Source organism: Eschscholzia californica, unplaced genomic scaffold, assembly GCF_041429995.1.
Source record: "Eschscholzia californica isolate CP2 unplaced genomic scaffold, dmEscCali1.0.p SCAF_2, whole genome shotgun sequence".
NCBI classification, from domain to species: Eukaryota; Viridiplantae; Streptophyta; class Magnoliopsida; order Ranunculales; family Papaveraceae; genus Eschscholzia; species Eschscholzia californica.
Genome location: NW_028238309.1, coordinates 2,183,093 through 2,205,745, shown reverse-complemented (window position 1 = coordinate 2,205,745; position 22,653 = coordinate 2,183,093). Strand labels below are relative to the sequence as shown.

General features: G+C 36.0%; 1 protein-coding gene and 2 long non-coding RNA genes across 3 annotated transcripts; all 3 read right to left on the bottom strand.

The window, feature by feature from the left end:
* Positions 1–2,282: 2,282 nt before the first annotated feature.
* LOC147555175 (uncharacterized) lies at positions 2,283–3,435 on the bottom strand. Its single transcript, XR_015235172.1, has 2 exons — positions 3,282–3,435; positions 2,283–2,520 (listed from the first exon to the last, which is right to left on the bottom strand). It is a non-coding gene; the product is annotated as an uncharacterized LOC147555175 (long non-coding RNA).
* A 2,300-nt stretch (positions 3,436–5,735) lies between these two features.
* LOC147555174 (uncharacterized) lies at positions 5,736–6,844 on the bottom strand. The gene is made up of 2 exons (XR_015235356.1): positions 6,735–6,844; positions 5,736–6,004 (listed from the first exon to the last, which is right to left on the bottom strand). It is a non-coding gene; the product is annotated as an uncharacterized LOC147555174 (long non-coding RNA).
* A 7,727-nt stretch (positions 6,845–14,571) lies between these two features.
* Positions 14,572–21,511, bottom strand: LOC147555173 (sulfate transporter 3.1-like). The gene is made up of 12 exons (XM_086661456.1): positions 20,999–21,511; positions 20,612–20,819; positions 19,761–19,932; positions 19,029–19,094; positions 17,620–17,733; positions 17,305–17,421; positions 16,363–16,489; positions 15,738–16,024; positions 15,439–15,629; positions 15,274–15,359; positions 15,098–15,174; positions 14,572–14,922 (listed from the first exon to the last, which is right to left on the bottom strand). Exons 1-12 carry the CDS (start codon positions 21,336–21,338, stop codon positions 14,728–14,730), a joined length of 1,980 nt encoding a protein of 659 aa, XP_086517582.1. The 5' UTR covers positions 21,339–21,511; the 3' UTR covers positions 14,572–14,727.
* Positions 21,512–22,653: the final 1,142 nt, after the last annotated feature.

Below are 22,653 nucleotides of genomic sequence, written 5' to 3'. Positions count from 1 at the left end.
TCATCTCATTCTTTCTCTCTCTTCTTCATCTCATTCTTTCTCTCTCTTCTTCTTTCTTTACCTCTCTCTCTCTAACCCCTCTCTCTCTCTCTCTATAACTCCGGCGAAGGGGCGGAGCCCCTTCGCCGGAGAACCAGACCTTGAAGGTCTGGTTGGAAACCAGATTCGGTCTGGTTTCAAACCAGACCGAGATCTGGTTTCTACAACCAGATCCCGGTCTGGTTTGAAACCAGATCGGAATCTGGTTTCGTTTAAACCAGATTCCGATCTGGTTTCGTTTAAACCAGACCGGGATCTGGTTTCAAACCAGACCGGGATCTGGTTGTAGAAACCAGATCTCGGTCTGGTTTGAAACCAGACCGAATCTGGTTTGAAACCAGACCGAATCTGGTTTCCAACCAGACCTTGAAGGTCTGGTTTCCAACCGGCCGGAATTTGGTAAAGGTGAAGAAGAGAGAGAGAGAGAGAGAGAGGTAAAGAAAGAAGAAGAAGAGAGAGAAAGAATGTGATGAAGAAGAGAGAGAAAGAAGGAGATGAAGAAGAGAGAGAAATGAAAAAAAAAAAAAAATTTGGTAAAGGTGGCCGGCCGGAATTTTTTATTCCGGCCGGCTACCTTTCGTCGGAGAAGAAGGGTGAGGTGGACAGAGTGATGTGTCAATTGTTAGATGAGGTGGACAAAGAAAAAGAAAAAAAAAATAATTACAGAAATGCCATGGGGGTAGAATTGGGAGGTTGAAAAAATTTGGGGCCATTTAGGAATTTTTTGGGGCCAAAATGAACTGCCGGACACAATTAGGGGCCAAAATGGCTAGTTGGTCACAAATCGGGGGCTAAAACGGAATTAACCCATAATGGAATTCAGGACAAAATTCGAAGATATTTCTTTTGAGTTTGTATAGATTAAAAAACCTTGTTACAAATACAATCGCCAAGAAGGCACGACCTTATCTTTGGACTCCACTTGGAAAAAACTTTCTGTTTTTTTTTTTGTCTCACTATTTCAGGAACAATGTAAAAACTCAAATTTATGAATAAACAAAGTTTTTAACAAAAGAGAATATAAAACCAATCAACAAGACCGAATTAGAGTCGGTGTCTATAATAAACAGATCCTGTTTGAGCCAGTACAGGGGCTGCCCAACCGATGGGGCCACGAAAAAGAATTAGGCTTAACCTTTTTAATACTACCTGCAATAGTATAGAGATATTTAATGCAGAGATATTTATTTCTCTCACTTTACTCTCTAATTGAGAAACGTGGGCTGCGGCAATGTGAGGTTATGGTGTTATACCACCCCTCTCTACTTTAATATCTTTATCATTCTTCACCTTCCCCGGGACTGTCAAACTCTTCACCTAATTTAATAAAAGAGGTCGAATCAGAAGGAGGTCTGCCATTTGTGTCCGGAATTGAGAGGTCACCACGATTGTCTTAGGCGCCTTAAACTGTACCCTGCCTAAAATACAACCAGGTCTGCTCTGCGATTTACGAGAAGATTAGGGAAGTCCACGTAAGCAAGGTTGATGCCTTAAACCCTAAATATGAGAAGACATAAACGTCTTAAACGCTTATCGACTTAATTTTGAATCTGAAATTAAGGTTACTCGTAATACTGTCCGCTTTAACAATTCTAAACCTCACAGTCATAAATGACCTCACTAGTGACTGATGCTTAACTTCTTAACTGAAGAACTACACTCAGTTTTTTCCACATATGTGGGATTGTATTTCTATGACAAACACCCTCTCAAGACCAAATCATGATACATACCAACCTCCAGATTTGCTAGTTTTTTTTCTTCGGAAAATGAACTACAAAAGTCATCATTACAAGGCATTGGTACATCATTAAGAGATAATGCAAAGCTATATTAAGATTCACGAATTGAATAAGCACTTTAACTGCCTGTTTTGAGCACTGAAAATCATATACATCCGCCCTTAAAGGTCATCCTAAGGGGTTGAAAGCTTATCTAATATATCTTTACTTTATCTGTACTCAAGTTCAATAAATCATGAATTTGTACTTCCGTGAGATCGAGTCTGGGACCTCCGTGTTGCGGAGTGGATATCCAACCGCTACACCATAATGTAGTGGACTTCAGGTTTGCTAGTGATACTATCTGCTTTGGTAATTGTGGATCTCATGATTTTCAAAGGTCTCACTACAGAAAGCGCTTAAAATGTTTGATGAAGGACCCAAACAATAATAAATGTCAGAGCAACACATTTTATTTCTTTGATTGCTACTGGTGTGGTTAATGAAAACACTATGTGCCACTTTATCATACACACTACCTAAATATTACAAGGATATATTCAAACAAGAGTATACAATTTTGAATCACCGAACTTAAGTTTTCTATTGATCCAACATTGTGAGACAAAATAAATATTAAAAATGCTGCGATCATCTTCCAAGTGATGGGACCTTATGACAGCTTCCAGGAATCCAATTACAGCTTCCGGGAGATGGAGGAGATTGATTATGTCCCGAAAGGCGACCTCGAGGACAAACACTGCAAAATACAAATTTATCAATTTCTTTGTACATCTCAAACATTGACGGTTTCTCGTGGCCCTTTGAAAATAATAAGAAACATTTGACCATAAAATTATGGAAAATGCTATTTTAGTCCGACAAACTACCTCTAGGACAACTTTCAACAAAAAAAAAAAAACTACCTCTAGGACAAGCACTACAAAATAAAAATTTCTCTATTTCTTATGTACATATGACATCATCTGAAAACTAGCTTTGTTGTGGCAAGTAGGACTGTTGTCCAGAGTTCGAGAAATTAAGAGCAGATTCGTAAGCGTACTATTCAAATACACCAAGAGACAGCTAAACTTTCAAGCCGACAAGCTGACAAAATGAACTCGGAAGAAGAACAGATCCAAGACATGGAAGAACGTACCTTATATTTTAATTAAGAAGTACTGTAATAGAGTTTTAGTTAATTAATAATATGTGTAATTTCAACAAAAAAAAGTAGGACTGTTGTCAAAAAAAAAGAAAAGAAATTAACTACCTACTTTAATTTGCTTAATTTCCAGTACATGTATAAATTTTCCAAATCAATTACCTAATATTGTCACAACATTTCCTCCCAAAGTTTTATGTAAATTATATGTCGTTCTCGACGAAAGTATTCGTGTCCAATGAACGGATTAACCTAGTAATTTAGTAATTAACATAATCATACAGTATAATAATATATTAGGTTGATAGTTAAACTTAATATTGGAACTAATAAATTTTAATGACATAAATACTTACATGGGAGGGATATGAGATAGAAGGAGAAGGATTAAGCAGCATACAATTAGCAATCTTGAGAAGGATCCCATTTCTTTAGATGAAATGGTAATCGAAAATATATAGACACCGGTCGAACTTCGAGAGAGAGAGAGAGAAGATCACATATATATGTATGTGTGTTTATATAGTACTCTAAGTTAAGAATAAAATCCTCCAACATGTGAATTATTAACTATTATTTCAATTGAAGACTGGTTTCCCAAAGTTTGATTTAATTCTTTACAATTGCCTCAAAGACTTCCAAGTTGAAAGTTCTTGACCTAACAAAAGAATGGTTGGTGAATTCTCTTTCCTCTTCATTTCCTTTATTTGAATTATCATTTATTGAGAGGGTGGTGGTCTGGTGGGTCTTTGCAACTAAAAAAAGGAAATGGCGGTGGGCTTAACTTTTAATGAAAATACAGTTTTACCTTATTTGTTTTACCTTACTTTGTTAAATATAGAGACCAAATGATCCCCCTAAGTTTCCCACTCAAACTCTTCGTCGTCTCATCAGCGAGTCTTTGGGTTTATGACCCAAAAGTTTCTCTCTTTTCATTCAAAAAGTATACTCAATCCGCTTCTAGAGACTCCCACTAGCAGTGGGGATGGGGAGTGCGAGTTGTGCGCCCGCACAGACCTCCCACCACAAAGGGCCCACTTTTACCTCTTTTACCTAAATCCAGGTTTTACAAATTTATGGTTAAAGATATCTAGCATATCATGACAAGTCTATAAGCTCAGTGGGTGAGGTTACGGGCCTCCAAGCTACAGACCCTAGTTCGAGTTACATAACTTTCACATCTTTTCATTCTTTTTCTTTCTATCTTGTAAACTAGCAAAACTCACTAAGATACCGTATTAAAAATTAGGATACAAAAGATATCATATTAAAAGTTGCTTAAACTCTAACCTATATGTTGTACGCATAAATTATTTTCTATCTTGTAAACTAGTCAAACTCACTAAAAGTCTTCATTCTCCCCTGGTTATGTTTGTTTTTTTTTCGTTTTTTGTTGAGAATGGTCATGTTTGTTAAGTTGCATTGAATATTCAATATGCTTTTATATTAAAATCAAACCATTCTCATACTCAAGTATAGCATTTCTGACTCATGTCCCCGATTTATTAGAGTATCTTTTGTAATACGAAAGGCCCAGAATCAGAATTTCGTACGGGGTCCCGAAATTCTCAGCCACGGCCCTGACTCCCACTTGAACCGCATGTAAGAGAAACAAAAATTTCTCTCTCCTCTCACATGTACTAGTAAATTGCTTTCAATAATTTCATCTAATTCATTGCAATCGACTCAAAAGACTAAACTAGTTGAAAATGGTTGATGAATTTCGTCTCCATTTTCTTTATTTGAATTACCATTTCTTGGAACCGAAAACTATTTCAAAAGCCATTTCCTGTATCATATTATATACTACTCTGGCATGTTAATACTACTTTGCAAAAAAAAAAACCTATAATAAATTTTCGTGCTACTATAAATCACTTTGATCAACAATTTTCCACAAAAAAAAAAAAAAAAAAAAAAAAAACAATTTAGCAAAGGAACATAAATTTTAATATAACATCACTACTGTAATAGAATCCGGCCAAATACTCTAGATTTCAATATACACATTATACCGGAATTTTTCTTAGAGACAAAAAGAAAGAGGGAAATAATATATGTGAATCGTAGAATGGAGCTAAATCAGTTGCTTTAGATGACTCCACCGGTGGACTTGAAGTTTGGGCTGACTTGTAAATATGGAGCATAAAATAACATGGTCATACTGCATTTCCGATCGTCAAATATATCCATTCTTGAAAATCTATAACCTTCTTGTCTAATTTCTTCATTACTTCACTTCGAGGATTGGCTAATACTAACTGGTAATCCAAATTAAATTATAAATTAATTAACAATAATATTGTTCACATTTTGTTTTATTTATTTTGTCACAAAAAGCGTGGTAAATTTTACGAGGAGCGTCACTAAACATTAAATGAAACTGATTTTGCTCAGTCTTGTGTTCTCTCGTTCTCTCCTCTAGTCTAAGATGGGACAGAGAAGTGAAGGAGGTAGAAAAAAGAAGACGAAATTGGGGGCTCAACTTGAATAATCCATAAAGTGTGCTTGCTCTCTCCCCCGAAACCCTTTTCTCCCGAATTGGCCCGCCCGCCCTATCAGAACTCGGCCAACTCGGGCCAAACAACATTTCTCCTAAGAAAAGCGTAATGTGCAAAAAGTAAAAGTGTGTGCGCGCGTGAATATCCCATGTGTGCGAGTAGTTTGAAACGTGTGTATAAATTTCCCCTAGGAAATTGATAAATCCCCTACACTGGATCCAACAGCCCATTCATATAGTTGGGGCTACTAAAGATTCTATAGGCACCCATTTCTCATATTATGCCACTTTATCATATACATTGCCTTAATTTTACAAAGATATATGTATATATAATTTTTTGAAAGTTACAAAGAGATATTGAAACAAGAACATAAAATTTTGTATCCCCAAACATAAACTTTCTATTTATCGATCATTGTGAGGCAAAAAAGATAGACAATCTGATACCACAATCAACTGCAAACTGATGATGGGACAAGGTTACCGCTTCCGGGAGATGGTGGAGATTGACTACGTCCGGCAAAGCGGCCGCAGCCAGTAGGTCCTGATGGAGGAACAGGACCTCGAGGACAAACACTGTAAAATTGAAATTTATCAATTTCTTATGTACATGTTAAACATTGAGAGGGATCCTTAGCCCTTCTCAGAAAATAATATGAAACGTTTCAGAAATAAAAATAAAAAAGGTGTTATTTGACCCGATAAAATGTGACCCGAATAGCCCAAACAAGACCAATTGTCGATGGCATGATGCTGGCATCATGTGGAAAAATTAGTCTTATCGGACTATTCAGACTAATTTTTGTCAGACAAAGTAACATACTGTCAAAGTAAATAATTAACTAGCTGCTTTCTTTTTTGATCAAATTAACTAGCTACTTTCATTCCTTTATTCGCTTTAATTTCAAGCGTGTCTAAATTTCCCAAACAACTATGCTAAACGACTTGAAGATATGGGTCATTTTCGGGCCAAAAACAGACGTCGATAGCTCCTAGTAGAAGGATTTGTTTCTCTCTCAATACAATCCTTCCGATGGCAACTTGACACAATCTGCTTCCGACCTGCTGTCTGCCCATTTTTTAGGTCATTCATCATTTTTCTTCACTTTAAAATTCCCAAAATTGATTATTCCTTCCTATACTTTCAAAATAGTTTTTTCTTTAATTTACAATAGAAGTGGTCGATTATAAGTACTTAGTAATCAAATAAATTAACATTATAAAAAATTATTGTACGATAATAATAGGTTAATAATTAACTTAACGTTTGAAATAATTAATAACTCTTGATTACATAAATACTTACATGGGTGGGACATGAGATATAAGGAGAAGGGTTAAGCAACATAGACTTAGCAATCTTGAGAACCATCCCATTTCTTCAAATGAAATGGTAATAAAAAATATATGAACTCTAGTCGAAGTTTGGGAGATCGAACATCATAAAGATGTGTGTATTTATAGTGTTCTAAAGCATAAAAGCTTTAGAATGTCAATTATTAACAATTATTTTGATCCAAGACTAGTTGATAGGTTTTCAAAGTTTGAATAAATTTATCATGATTAGGCCTTGGAAGTTTGAAATTCTTGACCTACATAAATTTTGTTGATAATGGTTGGTCGATTGTCTCATTCTTGTGCATTTCATGAATTTGAAATATACCTTTTATTATCCAAGACTAGTTCAAAAGACTTTTTTCTATAGTATCATTTAAATATAGTGGGCTTTCTATTGAATTACTTAGAGAAATAAATCAACCCTTTAATAATTTTCGTGCTACTCAGAATCACTCTGATTAACAATTTAGGAGACGTACATAAATTTTAATTTGACAACATTACTCTAATAGAATGCGAAAATATCAAAATTTCAATACCAATATTTTCGAAATCATTATATACATTACATCGAAATTTTTCTAAATTAAGGGAAAAAAGTAAAAGAAAAAGAAAAAGAAAATGAGTGAATAGTAAAATAGAGATGTAATTCTTAGACGTTGTCGGTTGATTGAATCGATGGCTGGAGCTGAAACTGGGGTCTGGGGCTACCTAGCTTGACATATTTCATTGATCAACTTTGAGATGAACAATTTTTTATTACGTCACTCCAGGGTTGGCTAATACATTATCGTCATATTTTTTTTGACCCGACCAGCGCGATGAATTCTACAAGCCTACAAGGAACGTCACTGAGAGTTAAATAAAACTATTATAACACTCACATCACAAAGATATCAAGAGCATACATCAAATCCCCAAATGTAAGTTCTCTATTTATTGATAGTTGCCAAGCAAAATACAGACAACACCATTGAACCTTTTGTGAGTTTTTATTTTTCACCACCAAAGTGATTATGATATTCTTCATGGTCTAACGTTCCTGTAGATATTAGGTTATATCGAAGATCTGATATATGCTTCACATTCTTAAGAATCAATATACTACTTGTGCTCGTTTCAAGTTTTTTACTTCTCTTATTCCTACAACTTTTTAGAATCCTTATTTTCCAACCTGACTTTGCCAAGGTCACCAGTACTTTAATTTTATAGGAAATGTTTACATGGAGTTGCATGATATGTAACACCTGAGTCAACTAACCATGTTGTCTTTAGTTTTGACTTTATCATACTTAAGCAAGTGTCTTCACAACCTCAGAGCAAGATAATGTCATAACCTGATGCAACTGTTGCGACATTTTCTTGTTTTTCATCATGTTTTTATATTTTCCTCGTTTTAGCATCCACTATTGTAATGGTCAATTTTTCCACAACCAAAGCATCTAAGCTCTTTCCTTGGTTTTGATCTTCTTTTTGACTTCTAATGGTTACGGGGTTCTTTACTTAACCTCTCTCATGTCTTTCTGTAACAAGTGCTTCTGAATGAGACTTGTCTGACGACAATTTTCTTCTTGTTTCTTCATTCAACAAATTGCTTGCTACCTGATTCATATGTTGAGTTATTGTATCTCTAGTGTTATAAACGAAATCTTAGACGTCTATACGTTTAACACTAGTTGTCACAGGATCTCATGCATAAATTAAAGAAGAACTAGTTACGCTGAGAAATATACCCGAACGACATTATCGTAGACAAGATTGATTCCTTTTATCCCGAAGCCCAAGAGGTTCAATGTGTAGGTCCTCTACTTGAGACACCCGAGCAATCGACTTGATCACCTCCTGCCTTTTGTAGACGGTAAAATGTCTACGGGTCGGAAAGTCTGACAGTCAACGGGTCGACGGTCAAATGTCTTGTCGGGTCGGGTCGGATGCTTCGGGGACCGGCTACGTGTCGAAAAAAACCTGCACACAAAAAGAGAGAAGAGATCGTGAAGCCTCTGGGACACCGGGATGGTGTCGGCCTAAGGGGGCTCCGACGGTCAAGTCAGATTACTCGATCAAATATAAATAAAGTGAAAGTGGGCGATAAGGATGTAACCGTCGTCGGAGTGCTTAGGTGTCTCGGCTCGTGGAGTTGTCGGAACAGATCCCCACGGTAATGATATACTTACTGTAATTACGAGGGTGATGGTGATGAAATATTGGCGTTAACTCGCTGGTCGTAAAAGAGACTAGCAATAAGGTGCTGGTCGTAAAGGGGTCAGCAATAAGGTGCTGGTCGTAAATGGATCGGACGGTGAGGATCGATGGATGGATGATGACGATACGCCAAGCGTCTTATCGCTAGGTGAGTGATGCGGTAAGGGGGTGGCCGTATTAAGATGGTGATACGGCCAGCTAGTTACTGCTGGATGGGTGTTACGGTCAGCTCGTTACCGTTGGATGGAAGATATATCAGACCAGAAAGCTCTTGTGCAATAAGGTGATGGTCGTATGGTGTCGATACGGCTAGCTAGTTATCGCTCGATTCGTGACTACCAGACTCTTATCTCCAAACTTCTAAGATGAAGAGTCAGAGACTTTGAGAGAATCGAAAGACCTTTGAGATGCTTATGAGAGAGTAAGTGAGTGGAGAGAATGGATTAGACTACTCGAGTACTATTGTCGAATGTTCGATGCCCTGGTCTGGTTGTAGCCTCTTGTATTTATAGTGGTGGAGAGGGATTGCCTTGATGACAACCAGCTAGTAACCGACGTATTTATTCCGCGTCATTACTCCTGAGAGATACGTTAAAGGCTAGAGGATCTGACCGTCAGATGAATATTCGAATTTCTCGAGGGACGGCTGAGATGTTACCGCGTGTGCGGTAAGCTACTGGCTGGTAACACCCGTCTTTAAGTGGCAGATACGGAATATTTACCACTAGTGCGGTTATGGATTGCGCAATAATCCTCTGGCCGTAAGATTGCCTAGTACTGGCAGGTGGCTATCGCGTGACACGTGTCAGATACGCTTAGTGCCCAACGGGTATGGATTCGGTGGCCCGAGTAGCGACTCGGGCCATTATCGGGCCTTTTTATTTAGCCTCGCGGATTTTATCCTTACGAAGCGGTTGTCCATAAATTCTGCGGGCACCTCGTGGGGCGGATATTTGCCCATACACCTTTCAAGTCAATGAGGACCTTATTTGGAGGTTAAAACGAAGAACAATTTCTTCTTTAGACTAAATAGCACATTTTTTTCTCGATTTCTTTCTTCTCCTTAATGTGGCAGAGGCGGGAATTATCCTTTAGAAAAATCTACATTTTTCTGTTCTAATGAGGTCTTTATATAGAGCCCCTAAAGTCAGAATCCTAATCAAATTAAGATTCGATAATGACCATAGAAAAATAAGACTCAGAGTCCCACCCTGAGAAGAACTATCAGGTGGGACTTTGTCTCATCTAGGACTCCTTAAGTCTGGTCGGCCATGCTCTAACCCGGGACTTTAAGACCGGCATGGCCCGGGCCATGGGCCCGACCAACTTTTTACCCTTTTACTCTATCTTTTGCTATCTATTTCGGGTCCTTCTTGAATCATTTAGGACACTATGAGGTGGACCTAATCCTTCCTTTTTTTATCCTTCTTCCCTCTAGTCAATTCTTCACTAGAACTATGGTAGATAAAACTTAACAAAAAAGGGAAAATAGAGATCTCTTATTCCTTTAAATTTGAACACATCTTCGGTTACCACAATGTCTGAATAACACCAAACTAAGCTGCTTCACAAGATTCATAATCTTCTTTTCCTCAAACAGATAACTCTCCTTCAATCTCTCCGGGGAAGGACTACTTCAGAAATCTCTCTTTTCTCTGCTATCATCTGATTTATCTTTTTAATCCGAGAGGATATGATATGAAAGATGTGTTGAGTTTTGGTGTCACCTAGTGTTCTAAGAGGAATATTAGACGTCTAATAGGTCTAAACACTAGCTACCAGGATCACATGCAATAACTAAAGATAAACTTGAACAAGATAGAGATTTACCTGAATCGTTTTCCCTCGAACTAAATTTGATGTCTTTTATCCCGCAGATGAGAGTTCCAAATTGTAGCCCCTCTACTTGAGACACCCGACCAGTTGTCTTGATATTCCGCCTTTTGAGGCAGTTAGGACCTTATCGATAGGTTGAGACAAAGAACCCCTCTTCGTTAACTACATAGATAAAATATAAACTTTTTCTCTAAAATCTCTTTCTCTACTTGATGTTCTAGAGATAGATTTTCTCTTGAGAACACTCACTTTTTCTGTTCTTATACTAGTCCATATATAGAGAACCTATTGGAGTCTCATTCGAATTAGGATTCCATAGGAATTCCAGAAAAGATAAGACTCGGAAACCTTTTCTGAGTAGGCGGATTCCCTGATGGGAGTTATATCCCATCTGGGACTCCTTTAAGTGGTCGGTCAGAGTAGCCCCATTAGTGGATTGGGTCTGACCGTCCCATTACAATGGTCGGCCATGACATGGCGGCCCCCTTCCCTTTGGATCCAATCCGTTTTTTTTAACCCTGTTCCCTCTAGCTTTATCTCTCTGGTCAAACCGTCACTTTTTGATAACCCGCTGTAGGGTCCGATCGAAATTAGTCGTGGATTACTAAAGTGATATGACGATCGTAGTTGACTTCTAGCTAAGCATTACGATCCCTAAATCGACCGGTCGAGATGATCTTCTAGATAAATTCATCATTATTCTATCTGGTAAATTGAGCGTATTGTTATCTCGGTCGAAGGACATCTCCTTCAAGACGTTCTCTCTCTCTCTCTCTCTTCTCTCTCCCAAGAGAACATGGTCAGAAAAGATTATCTGATCATTCTTCTAACTGAGATGATTTTATTTCTCTCTAACTGAGATGATTTTTGCTAGGTGTCCTTTAATTATAAGGAGAGACCCCAACAAGAAAGAGAAAAAGTCGTGACTATAGGCAACCTAACTGTGAATTTTATTGTTGATTTCATTGTTTAGACATTCAAAATCGCACCCATTTTTTAGTGTTTAAGCCGAGCTCATGTATTACTACTACTACAAAGCATAAAGTGTATGCTTCCCTTGTTAATCAAAAAGCTGTCTGTTTTATAAAAAATCATGTACGCTGTATAAGATGCAGACCAGCCTTCAAGACTGCTACTGATATTGTCCGCTTGACACTTTTCATCTCTCGATTTTAAAAGGCCTCACTAGCGAAGAGTGTTTAACTTGTTAAGAGGAGCACTACATTTCGTCTAGCTACCACCGATTTGTGATTGTATCTCTACAACACGTTTTCCTAAGATCACATCATAATATAATGAATTGTGTTGATAACGTGTGATAATTTGATGCAGACTAGCCTTCAGAACTGCTAGTTACAGAATTTGCTTTGGCACTTGTGAGTCGCACGATTTTCAAAAGTCTCAACAGGAAAGAGTTCTTAACCTCTTAAAAGTAACACCATATTATGTCTCCCACCCATTTGAGATTGTATTTGTACAACATTATTTAATGAGTCTGAGTACATTAGAGTTTTCTTAAAAGAATCACCATGTTTGATGCGGAGCACTTACAATACTAATAAATGTCATAACAACCCACTTTCTAGTTTCTAATGATATACTGCCTTGATATTTATTACATAGATACATTCGAACAAGAGCATACAATTTTGAATCCCCAAACACAAGTTTTCTATTTGTCGATCGTTATGAGGAAAAAATATAGACAGTCAAATACTGCAATCATCTTCAAAGTGATGGGACGAAATTACCACTTTCAGGAGGTGGCGGGGCTAGAGTACGTGCTGAGCTTCCTGATGGAGGAACATGACCTCGAGGACAAACACTGCAAAACAGAAAATTATCAATTTCTAAATGTGCATTTGGAACATTGAGAGGGTTGTGACCCTTCTTCAAAAATAATATGAACAGTTTCAGTAAGGGAAAATGCTATTTGACCCGACAAAATGTGGCTCGAACGGCCCAAACAAGACCAAATGCTAATGTCATGATACGTCATGCTGATATCATGTTAAGAATTGGTTTTATCGGGTCACTATGGCCACCTTTGGTCGGAATTTTATGTTAAGGACGAATTTTATACGTTCTATTCGCTTTAATGCCCATTACGTGTATATATTTCTCAAAATATTCTTAGAACATTTTTTGTTGAAAGCGTCTTGAATATAGGTTGATATCTAACTCGGTTTGCGATTTGCCAACTTGCTTACCAAATTTTGATACTTTTTGCTAGGATGATCTCCAAGGCAGAGCGGATGTCGAAGCAGAGTTTATGCTAAGGCGATTGTCAGTGTCAACAGTATTCATGTATATTTCTGGAATTAGAAAGACATAGTCAGTGAGGCGGTGAGTCAGTGAGGCGGTGAGTCAGTGGGATTAGAATTTTAGTGTTTACATAAGCTAAAAGCTGAGGGTGATCTTATACATTTTCTCACGAATCCATTGAATAACTTGTTTTTTTTTATTATAGTGGAAATCATCACGTCGTTGTCCGTCGTGGAATAAATTTGACAAACAGAACCACATGAATCTCTTGTGTTCAGTGTGACTATTAATTTTTTTATTGTTTTTCTTGGTTTACTTGATTTCGTCACAATAATTTTTCTCATTTTTCGTAACTCTCCACAATTATTTTTCCTCTTCAAAATCACATCACTATTTGAACTTCCGCAATTGATTTTCTTCTCCCAAGTTTTCTAAACAAATCTTCTTTGACTCTCAAGTACAGTTATTTTGGCGGATCGCTACACTATACCTAATAATTAAATAGAGAGATGCTAGAATCACAAAAGATTTTGACAAAAAAAAGTTCCCAGCTGATGTGGCGGTTGTGATTTTCATCTCTCAACGGTCTAGATTTGGTCAAAGTTTGAAACCACTCCCGCCACATCAGCTGGGAACCTTTTTTTGTCAAAATCTTTTGTAACTTTATCATTTCCCAATTAAATAATATGAACATCAACGAAAATCTATAGTATAATAAGAATAGGTTGATAGCTAACTTCGTATTTGAACTAATAAATTTTGATCACATAAATACTTACATGGCCGGGACATGAGATAGAAGGAGAAGGATTAAGAAGCTTAGACTTAGCAATCTTGAGATGGGTCTCATTTCTTTGAATGAAATGGTAACCGAAAATTTACGAACTCTGTCGAGAGACTGAAGATAATAAATATGTATATATATAGTATTCTAAAGCATGAAATGCTCGGAAATGTCAATTGTTAACCATTATTTTAATCAGTTGATTGATTTTCAAAGTTTGAATAAATTCATTACTATTGACACAAAGCAATTCAAGTTTGAAATTCTTGGTCTGGTAAACGGATATATATATATATATATGAACTCAGGTCGAACTTCGAGAGACTGGAGATGTTAAATATGTCTATATATATAGTATTCTAAAGCATGAAATGTTCGGAAATGTTAATTATTAACAATTATTTTAATCAGTTGATTGATTTTCAAAGTTTGAACAAATTCATTACTATTGACTCAAAGACATTCAAGTTTGAAATTCTTGGCCTAACTAAACTTCTTGAAAAAATGGTTGGTGAATTTTATCATTCGTCTCTATTTTCTTTATTTGAATGATCATTTCTAAGACCCAAGACTAATTCAAAGCGAGTTAATTTCTGTATCAGAGTTTAAAATACTCTTGTGTTTCTATTATATTACTTCGCGGAAAGAAATCAGCTCGTAATAAATTTTCATGCTATTCCAAATCATTTTGATTATCAATTTAGTAGACGTACATAAATTTTAATTTAACAACATTACTCTTATAAGATGGCGAAATATCATAACTCTAATACAAATAGTTTCGATTTTAATATACACATTACATTGGACATTTTCTTAAAGGGAAAATGAAAAACAAAACCAAAATATGTGAGTTAGAATAGAGATGTAATTCTTAGACGTTGTTGTCTGTTGATTCAGATGAATCGACGGCCGAAATTGGGGTTGGCTTGTAATTATGGAGCATGAAATTACATGCTCTTACTGCATCTCCAACCGTTAGATATATCCATTCCTGACCTATTTCATCAATCAACTTTGACTTGTCTAATTTCTTCATTACTTCACTCCCAGGATTGGCTAATACAAGCTGATAATCCCAAAACATTAACTAATTAATAATTATTATCAACAATTATAATGCTCATATTCTTTTATTTATTTAATTTGTCATAAAAAGTGTGGTAAATTCTGAGGTACGTCACGAAAAATTTAAATTAATTACTTTTTTCTAATGTTAATAATTAATTGGTTCTCGTAAATACCTTGAGGCCTCTTCTGTCAACGTTCTTCTTAACTTCATCGATCATGCTAATTCCGCTTGTATCAATGCATCCAACCGCTATAAATATCAGATATTCCAGATTTGGTGAGCTAGAAATTATAACATATACAAGTAATCTTATTTTGAATGTATTTTTGCATGCAGTTGATTACTTACGACTTAAATCTAGGATAACATATTGTAGACTTGTTTCTCCTGATAACTTTATTTTTTCTTCTTCTTCGTCAATCCATCTCTCGATCCTGAAAAATGAACTAGCATCGGTTAGTTCACACCGTAGTAAAATAAGGAAAGTGATGCTATTTGCAAATAAAAATTTACCTCTCTCTCAAGTAACTTGAATTGGAGAAGTAGATAGGGGCATCAATTTGAATTATAAGAACACCAGGGACATTATTAGCAACGGGGTATTGCTCAACGTTTCTATAAATGGTGGAGTTCGGAATATTGCCCAAAACAGATGTCCTCGGCCTTGAAACAAACAAAATAACCCTTAACATCGATAGTGAAACCTGCATTTCCCCGAAAAAGAAAATATATCAGAAGGTGTAGGCATCAACTTCTGGGTCGTGTTGTCTAATCAGATAAATGTTTAATTAAAATAACTAAGTCACACTTACTGCTAGGATTAAGCCAATTTCGATGCTACCAAAGACAACACCGATATATGCAGTAAGGCAAACAATGAAATCGAACTTGTCGACTTCATAGAGATGAATGGCAGCATTATAGTCGATAATACCCAACATAGCTGATATTATAATTGCAGATAGTACCACTAACGGAGTGTAGTGGAATAACGGTGTTAAGAATAACAAAGTGAACATAACAGCAATCGCCATAACGATGTTTGAAACTGCAGTCTTGCATCCTGCATTAAAATTCACAGCGGATCGCGAAAATGGCCCTGAAATGTTTATCAACAATTAGTAAAGTATATTAAAAATTCCTATAATAAAGTAAAATTATGAAGATTGGGCTTTGATTGCGTTTATAGGCACCCCTTCATTTTACTCTTGGGCCTCCTTCTCTCTTTGCGCCCCAAGGATTGGAGCAGTAGCTTAATCCACTCTGGGCTTGAACCGTACGAATTAGGCTCAGTTTGAAAGTTCTCGGACCGCCTAAATCCGTGAGCTTCGGACTGATTCTGTTGTTAAGAGCAGAAGGACGGGGTGCCTCTAGAGGCACCCTTGATGTAATCATTGTAATGTAATTCAATTTAATGAAAATAAGGATGAATTGAACCTGTGGTCAAATAGCAGGAGGTGAAAGATCCAATGATGTTCATAGTCCCAAAAGCAATCATCTCTTTGTTTCCATCAATGTGGTAATTTTTGAACATAGCAAAACTTCTTCCTACTGCCACTCCTTCCTGTTGTTATTAATCACCCAACAAAACATTAAACAAACTTCATTTTTAGCAACACTCTCACTTCTATGTGTGAATAAAGAGGTGCGCAAGCTAGTTGTGGATGGTGTGTGAATAATCGTGTGCACAAATAGTTTGAAACGTGTGTCTTTAAGAAAACCAACATAGGATCAAACTAAGCCCATCAATATAGTTCGGCCTAGTAGACATTCTATAGGCACCTCACATGTGGCTATGAGGCACTCTTTAAATTCTTTTCTTTTCGTAAGTTGTTAATTTAGACAGAATCATCAGTGAAGTAGGTGTCGATCTAACATACGTGCCTGCAGAGGCCCAAGTGGAAGGTACTCTGGAGGTGCCCGTAGGCCGTAAGTTTGAGTTGAAGCTTCATAGTCGTCCCTAGGTTTCGACACTTATATTAAACGTTTGCTAAGCTCTGTCAATATGACCCTCAATTTCACTTGATAAGGTCAATTGCACCTTTTTTTAGAAAACGATAGATGGCCCGACTTTCGAGGCCCGACCATGTCCCGGAAAGCAGATGTGACCGGCTCTGATCGGTGAGGTTGTGAGGAGTGAGAAACATTTTGACCAATCAGGATCAGTCACGTCACATTTCAAACGTGGTCGGTCTCGAAAGTCGGGCCATTTAGCTAGGTTGCTCTTCTTTTCATGAACCCCATCAGGGAGTAGCAAAATCTCTACATAATGCAACAATTTGAGAGAGATAGAGAGAGAAAGTGTCCATATTCATATGTACTAATGATATGACCACTTTGAAAAATGATGAGATAAATTAACAAGTAATGTGAACTTACAGCAAGAGCAATGACACCCGTGACAATTCCAGTTTTCACGGCAGCTAGTAAATGTCTTGACCCAAAATCCAAATGCTCTATAGACGACGGATTCAGTCCTTTCTTTAGGTGCCCTATCTGTTTTTAGTACAATAATAAACCAAATTAACATTATAAGCAAGTGGATCAAATTCATTTGTCCTTTTTTTTTGGAATTTTGCACAATAATTGGATTGGACCCCAAGTATGGAACCCTTCCTAAAAGTTAAAGAGAGATAAAAAGCTACAAAAAAGAGTGTGTTAGAGAGAGAGAGAAATAAGGGAGATTCGACTGACCACTTGAACGCCGTGTCGTTCTGCATGAGTGAAATAGACGAGAAGACTTCCGAGGACGACTGAAGTTAAAGGCGCCATTGCTGATACCCAAAAGAATTTCGGTCGTTTCTTACTCTGCCAAAAAAACCCACTAGAAAGATTTAGTGATGACAAAGATGATAAAAGATTTGAAGAGGGAAAGGTAGCTATAGTCGATAACATTAAAAAGGTGCAAAAAAATGTAAGTAGTTTTTTATTAAAATCATTTAGTTTAAGGGGGCATGTCTAATTACTAACTAGAAGTAAAAGTATCTCATCGAAAAAAAAAACTAGAAGTAAAAGTATGTTCAGTTACATATTTTTGCTATGGCAAATATGAGAAAACTTAGACACCCAAAAGAGTATTTTATCGATTGATTCGTTTTCATGGATATTAAATGTTATATTGGTGCACATGTACAATGAAATGCTAATTAACATGAAATAATGACATTATTTTAGATGAGCAATTTTCCGAATTACTTTTTACAGTTTCATAATCCCAGATGCCCTAAATGATTTTTAAGTATGATTCGTACTTTGAACCTTCTTTAATCAAAAGATTACTTGATTATATTAGCTCATAAGCACAATTATGTAGAATGATAGTATTAGTATAATATAGGTAGATTGTTGAGGAATTAAGGGTAAATGGAAATAATTGTCTAGTTTATATGGTGGTGGTGTCATAAGTAAAAACTTCTTCACTTCTATACTATACTTTGCTACTAAAGCTCAAGATTAGTTTATTTTGGAATCTTAAGCAAGATTAGTGGATGTTTAATAAATTGTTAATGGAGAATTAAGTAAGAGATTAAGCATTTTTTGTAAAATCTAAATAATTCCAGTCATAACATTTGTTGTCGGTCTTAAAATCTAGACATTATTGGATTAGCATATTCATTTATAATTCCACATGGCCCAATAGGTTACATGTTAGGGCCACTTACAAAAAGACATGTCATAAATATAGAATTATTAATAATTTGGTGGGACAAGGACATAATAAGGCAAACATCTATTGGTAATAAAATCAAAATAAACCCAACGTTTTAAAGCCGAAAGACAGAAAGTACAAATTATATTTTAAAATAAATTTTCATATCGGAAGAATATATTAAAAAAATATTTATTTTCAAATTTGATTCTATTATGCAAAGAAATATATAATCGATTCAGATCAACTACAAATATTTTTTCTAAATCTTGTCCAACTAGATCACTTGGATCAGAATTCGATCGGGAGATTGGAAGGGCATTATGTTGGAGTTGAAAAGTGATGAAGTGAGGTGTGCAAATAGATTCCAAACATCAAATCCTTCTACTTTTTCTAGCTAATATAAAAGGGGATTTCATGTAAATAGAATATTTGTCTTTAAATTAATACTTACAAAGAATCTTGTCACTAAGAGGAAGAACAAGAAGCAGCAACCAAGCACACCACTTTCCCATCTCCACTACAACAATCACCATTACCACCAATTAGGATTCAAAGAAAAGGAAATTCTAAAAAAAAAAAAATGAAAAGTGTAGCCAATAATTTACTTTTACATGATTCACTACAATAATTTCTTTTCTTCTTCTTCTTTTTTCTTTTTTTGAGAAAAATCAAAAAGAAAAGACTTTAGAGATAAAGTTTGGTTGTTTTCCTTTAATAGCTAGGTTGGGGAATGATTTCAATTAGGCAACTAAAATGTACTTGTCATAAAAAAAAGAATTAATATATCAAAATTTAGTTTGCCAAGATTAAATATATTAAAATTATGCACCTAACATTCAAACTAAGAGAGGCAAACATTCAAATGTATTTGTGAAATGGTCTTTCTTTTGACGAGTATGGTTCAGAAACTGATGTAAGATCATATTTTATTATTATTTTTTTAAAATCTCAATAATTTAAAATCGAAAACATAAATTGTATCATCAATACATTAAGTAAAACTGAGAGTAGAATCCCTAATGATATAATAAGTTTGCTAGCTAGTTGAATATTTATCAGAAAACTGAAACGAAAAGGAGTTTCTTAGTCTTAGCAATGAATGAATTTGTGTGAGTTATTAATTATTTTGAAATAAGAAAGTGATAATATTTTTCAATCAGTAAATAATAGAGAGAAAGAAAACCTGATGTGTCTGGGTAAAGACAGAACGCATGACAGAGACAATATCAGTAGCACTGGTGAAATGTTCAAGACCTAGAATCCCTTTCAACTGTTGAAGAATCACTACTGTTGCTGCCCCTCCCATGAATCCCACTATTGTTGCATGTGATAGAAAATCCACAATAAACCCTAGCCTGTTTTTCCATTTATAAAATAATTTCCCTAAATTAAACCATAATTATAAAAAAAAAGAAATTATTCTTTATTTGTTATGTACTCAATTCAATTCTTTTTTTTATTTTATCCCTTTATAGCCATATCTTTCCAATAATTGATTTTTTTTACAGTAACAAAATTCATTAATCAAGCATTGAAAGGTGAGAGAGACAAACATGCAATCACAAAAGTAAATATCTCATCAACATGCAGCCAAGGAGAGAGAGAGAGAGAAAAATGGATAGGAGAAGTGACACTCTACCAAAGCTAGACCGGAGAAATCCCGACGTATAGATGGACAAACAGGATTTAGAGAGAGAAATGATTGACGAAATCTGGTTGTTAGGTGGACAAGTACGATTTAGCGAGAGAAATAAATCTCACTTCTGTTTATCGTGGTAATCTACGTAAGTCAGTCGGTCGAGGTTCAATCGGCTTACATATGGGACAGAGTATTAAACTCACTCTTTTATTTCTATACTACTAACATTAATTGAATAAGACAAACAAGCAGAAGATGGCCGAAAAACTCTCATGAGAGACAGAGAATATCAAGGATGAAACACTTAAAGGGAAAACCCTTGAGTGATCTCAGAGCAAGTTGAAACCAAAAGAAAGAAAACCCCAATAAGCATAAATAGATCTACTTCCACCAACCTCAGTAACCCTAGGGCAGCTTCAAAAACACCAGCAAAGAATGTAGCAGTGAAAGCAAGATAAAGATATTCACTTGGATTTTCAATTGGACTAATCACTTTCCCCAACATTGAACCAAATAACAGTGATCCAACTGCCACAGTTCCCACTGCTAAATCTCTCGAACTCCCCATCATCGCATATATCAATGGCGGCACAAAGCTTGAATCTGCATTCAATATCTAACGTGTTAATAAAATAAGATAAAAATTATTTCTATTTTTTTCTTTATAAGAATAACTAGAAATAGGGCAAGTTTCTCGATATTTGTAGAATATCTGTCAGACTAGGCACTAACTCTGATACGATATTAAAATAACATACTAATGTCGAAACACAAGTACTTACATAGACCAAGAATGGGAGGCAAATTTGCAAGCTTAGCATAACTAATCCCTTGAGGAATAGCAAGACTAGCTATAGTGATTCCAGAGATAAGATCAGATTTGAAGAACTTTAAAGTATATCTAGGACCCCATTCAAGTATGGGGAAGAAAAACTGCAACCCTAATATAAATTTCTTCGCCGGAGTTTGATTCTTGAATTGCCTGAGTGGGTCATCAGGGAAGAAAGTTTCCTTAAGAGAGGCTCTAAGTGACTTAAAAAACGGTTGTTTCGGTGGTACTGCCACTCTATGTGATGAAAAATCGACGTTATTAGATGGAAAAACATTATCACTTTGACCCATTTCTTGATATGAAATTTTAACTATAGTTGTTTGCGTATTGGATAAGATAATATGAAATGGGTAGGCGAAATTTAGTCGAATGGCATGTAAAAAATGCAGGAAATGTGGTTGTGGACCGGAGAAGTGGGGGAGGGAGGAGGAGGTTGAGAGGTGGTGATTGTGGAAGATGATGAATGACATGAAAAGAAGGGGATTATAAAGGGAGAAGAAGAAGAAGAGAATTTGATCACTATAGTGGGGCAAGGGACTCACACGTGCACACAACACGTGTGAGTACACGTGGCAGTTACTTAAATATTTTAACTACCCACTTTAAAGCATCTGCTTCCAACGACCACATATTTGAAGGTAGGTAAGTTTTCTATTTGCCAGCTTGGCATGTTCTGACCATATGTCATACTCCGATTGGTGCTGACTTTATTAAGACTACCACATAGGATGCAGATCACTAGAAAATGGAGGTCTATGACAAATCACCGTAGCCAAGTAGAGAGTTAAAAGTAAGGTTAATTCTAATTTGCCCCTAAAGATGACAAATCCATCCAAACGGCTCCCTAAAAATGACCAATTTCTAAAATAGGCCATAACCTAGTTTGGCTTGCGGTCTCTTTATCCAAAGGGACATTGTTTTCAATTTGGTCATTGTTTTGTCAAGAAGTCGATACGTGCCATATTAGTTTGATTGCCAAATTTGGCCATTTGACTCGTGAGGCAGTGTATGGGCGTATCATTCGCAGGTGGTTGGTCGTGGAAGATTATTCTACTATATTTTCTATCACTCATGTTATAATCAAACTGTGATTTCTAGGCGACAAAGATGAAATGTAGAAGACGGTAGTAATTACATCATCAAGTTAGGCTAAAGGGCCGATTAACAATCATTTTAAGCAATTTTCCATCGTCTTCCATGCAGGGACGGATCCAGGATTTTCACTTAGGGGGTGCAGATTTATATACCTAAATAAATTTTTTTTTTGAAAACACAATAATTAATAAAATACTTATATTCATTAATTATATTGATACATCAACGATTACAAACGCAATTGACCTCTACGAGAGTTCATATTTTGAAATGTTCGCATAATCGACTCATTGTCAATTTCACTAAAAATTTCTTTTTCAATAAAGACTACTAAACTATCATTTAGCCACGCATCACTCATCTTGTTTCTTAAGCGTGTTTTAACTAGCTTCATAGCTGAAAAAGCTCTTTCAACAGAGGCAGTTGCAACCGGCAAAGTCAGTGCTAAAGTGATAAGCAAATAAACTAGATGATATGCTTTATCCCTCTTAGTTTCCACCAATGTTCTAG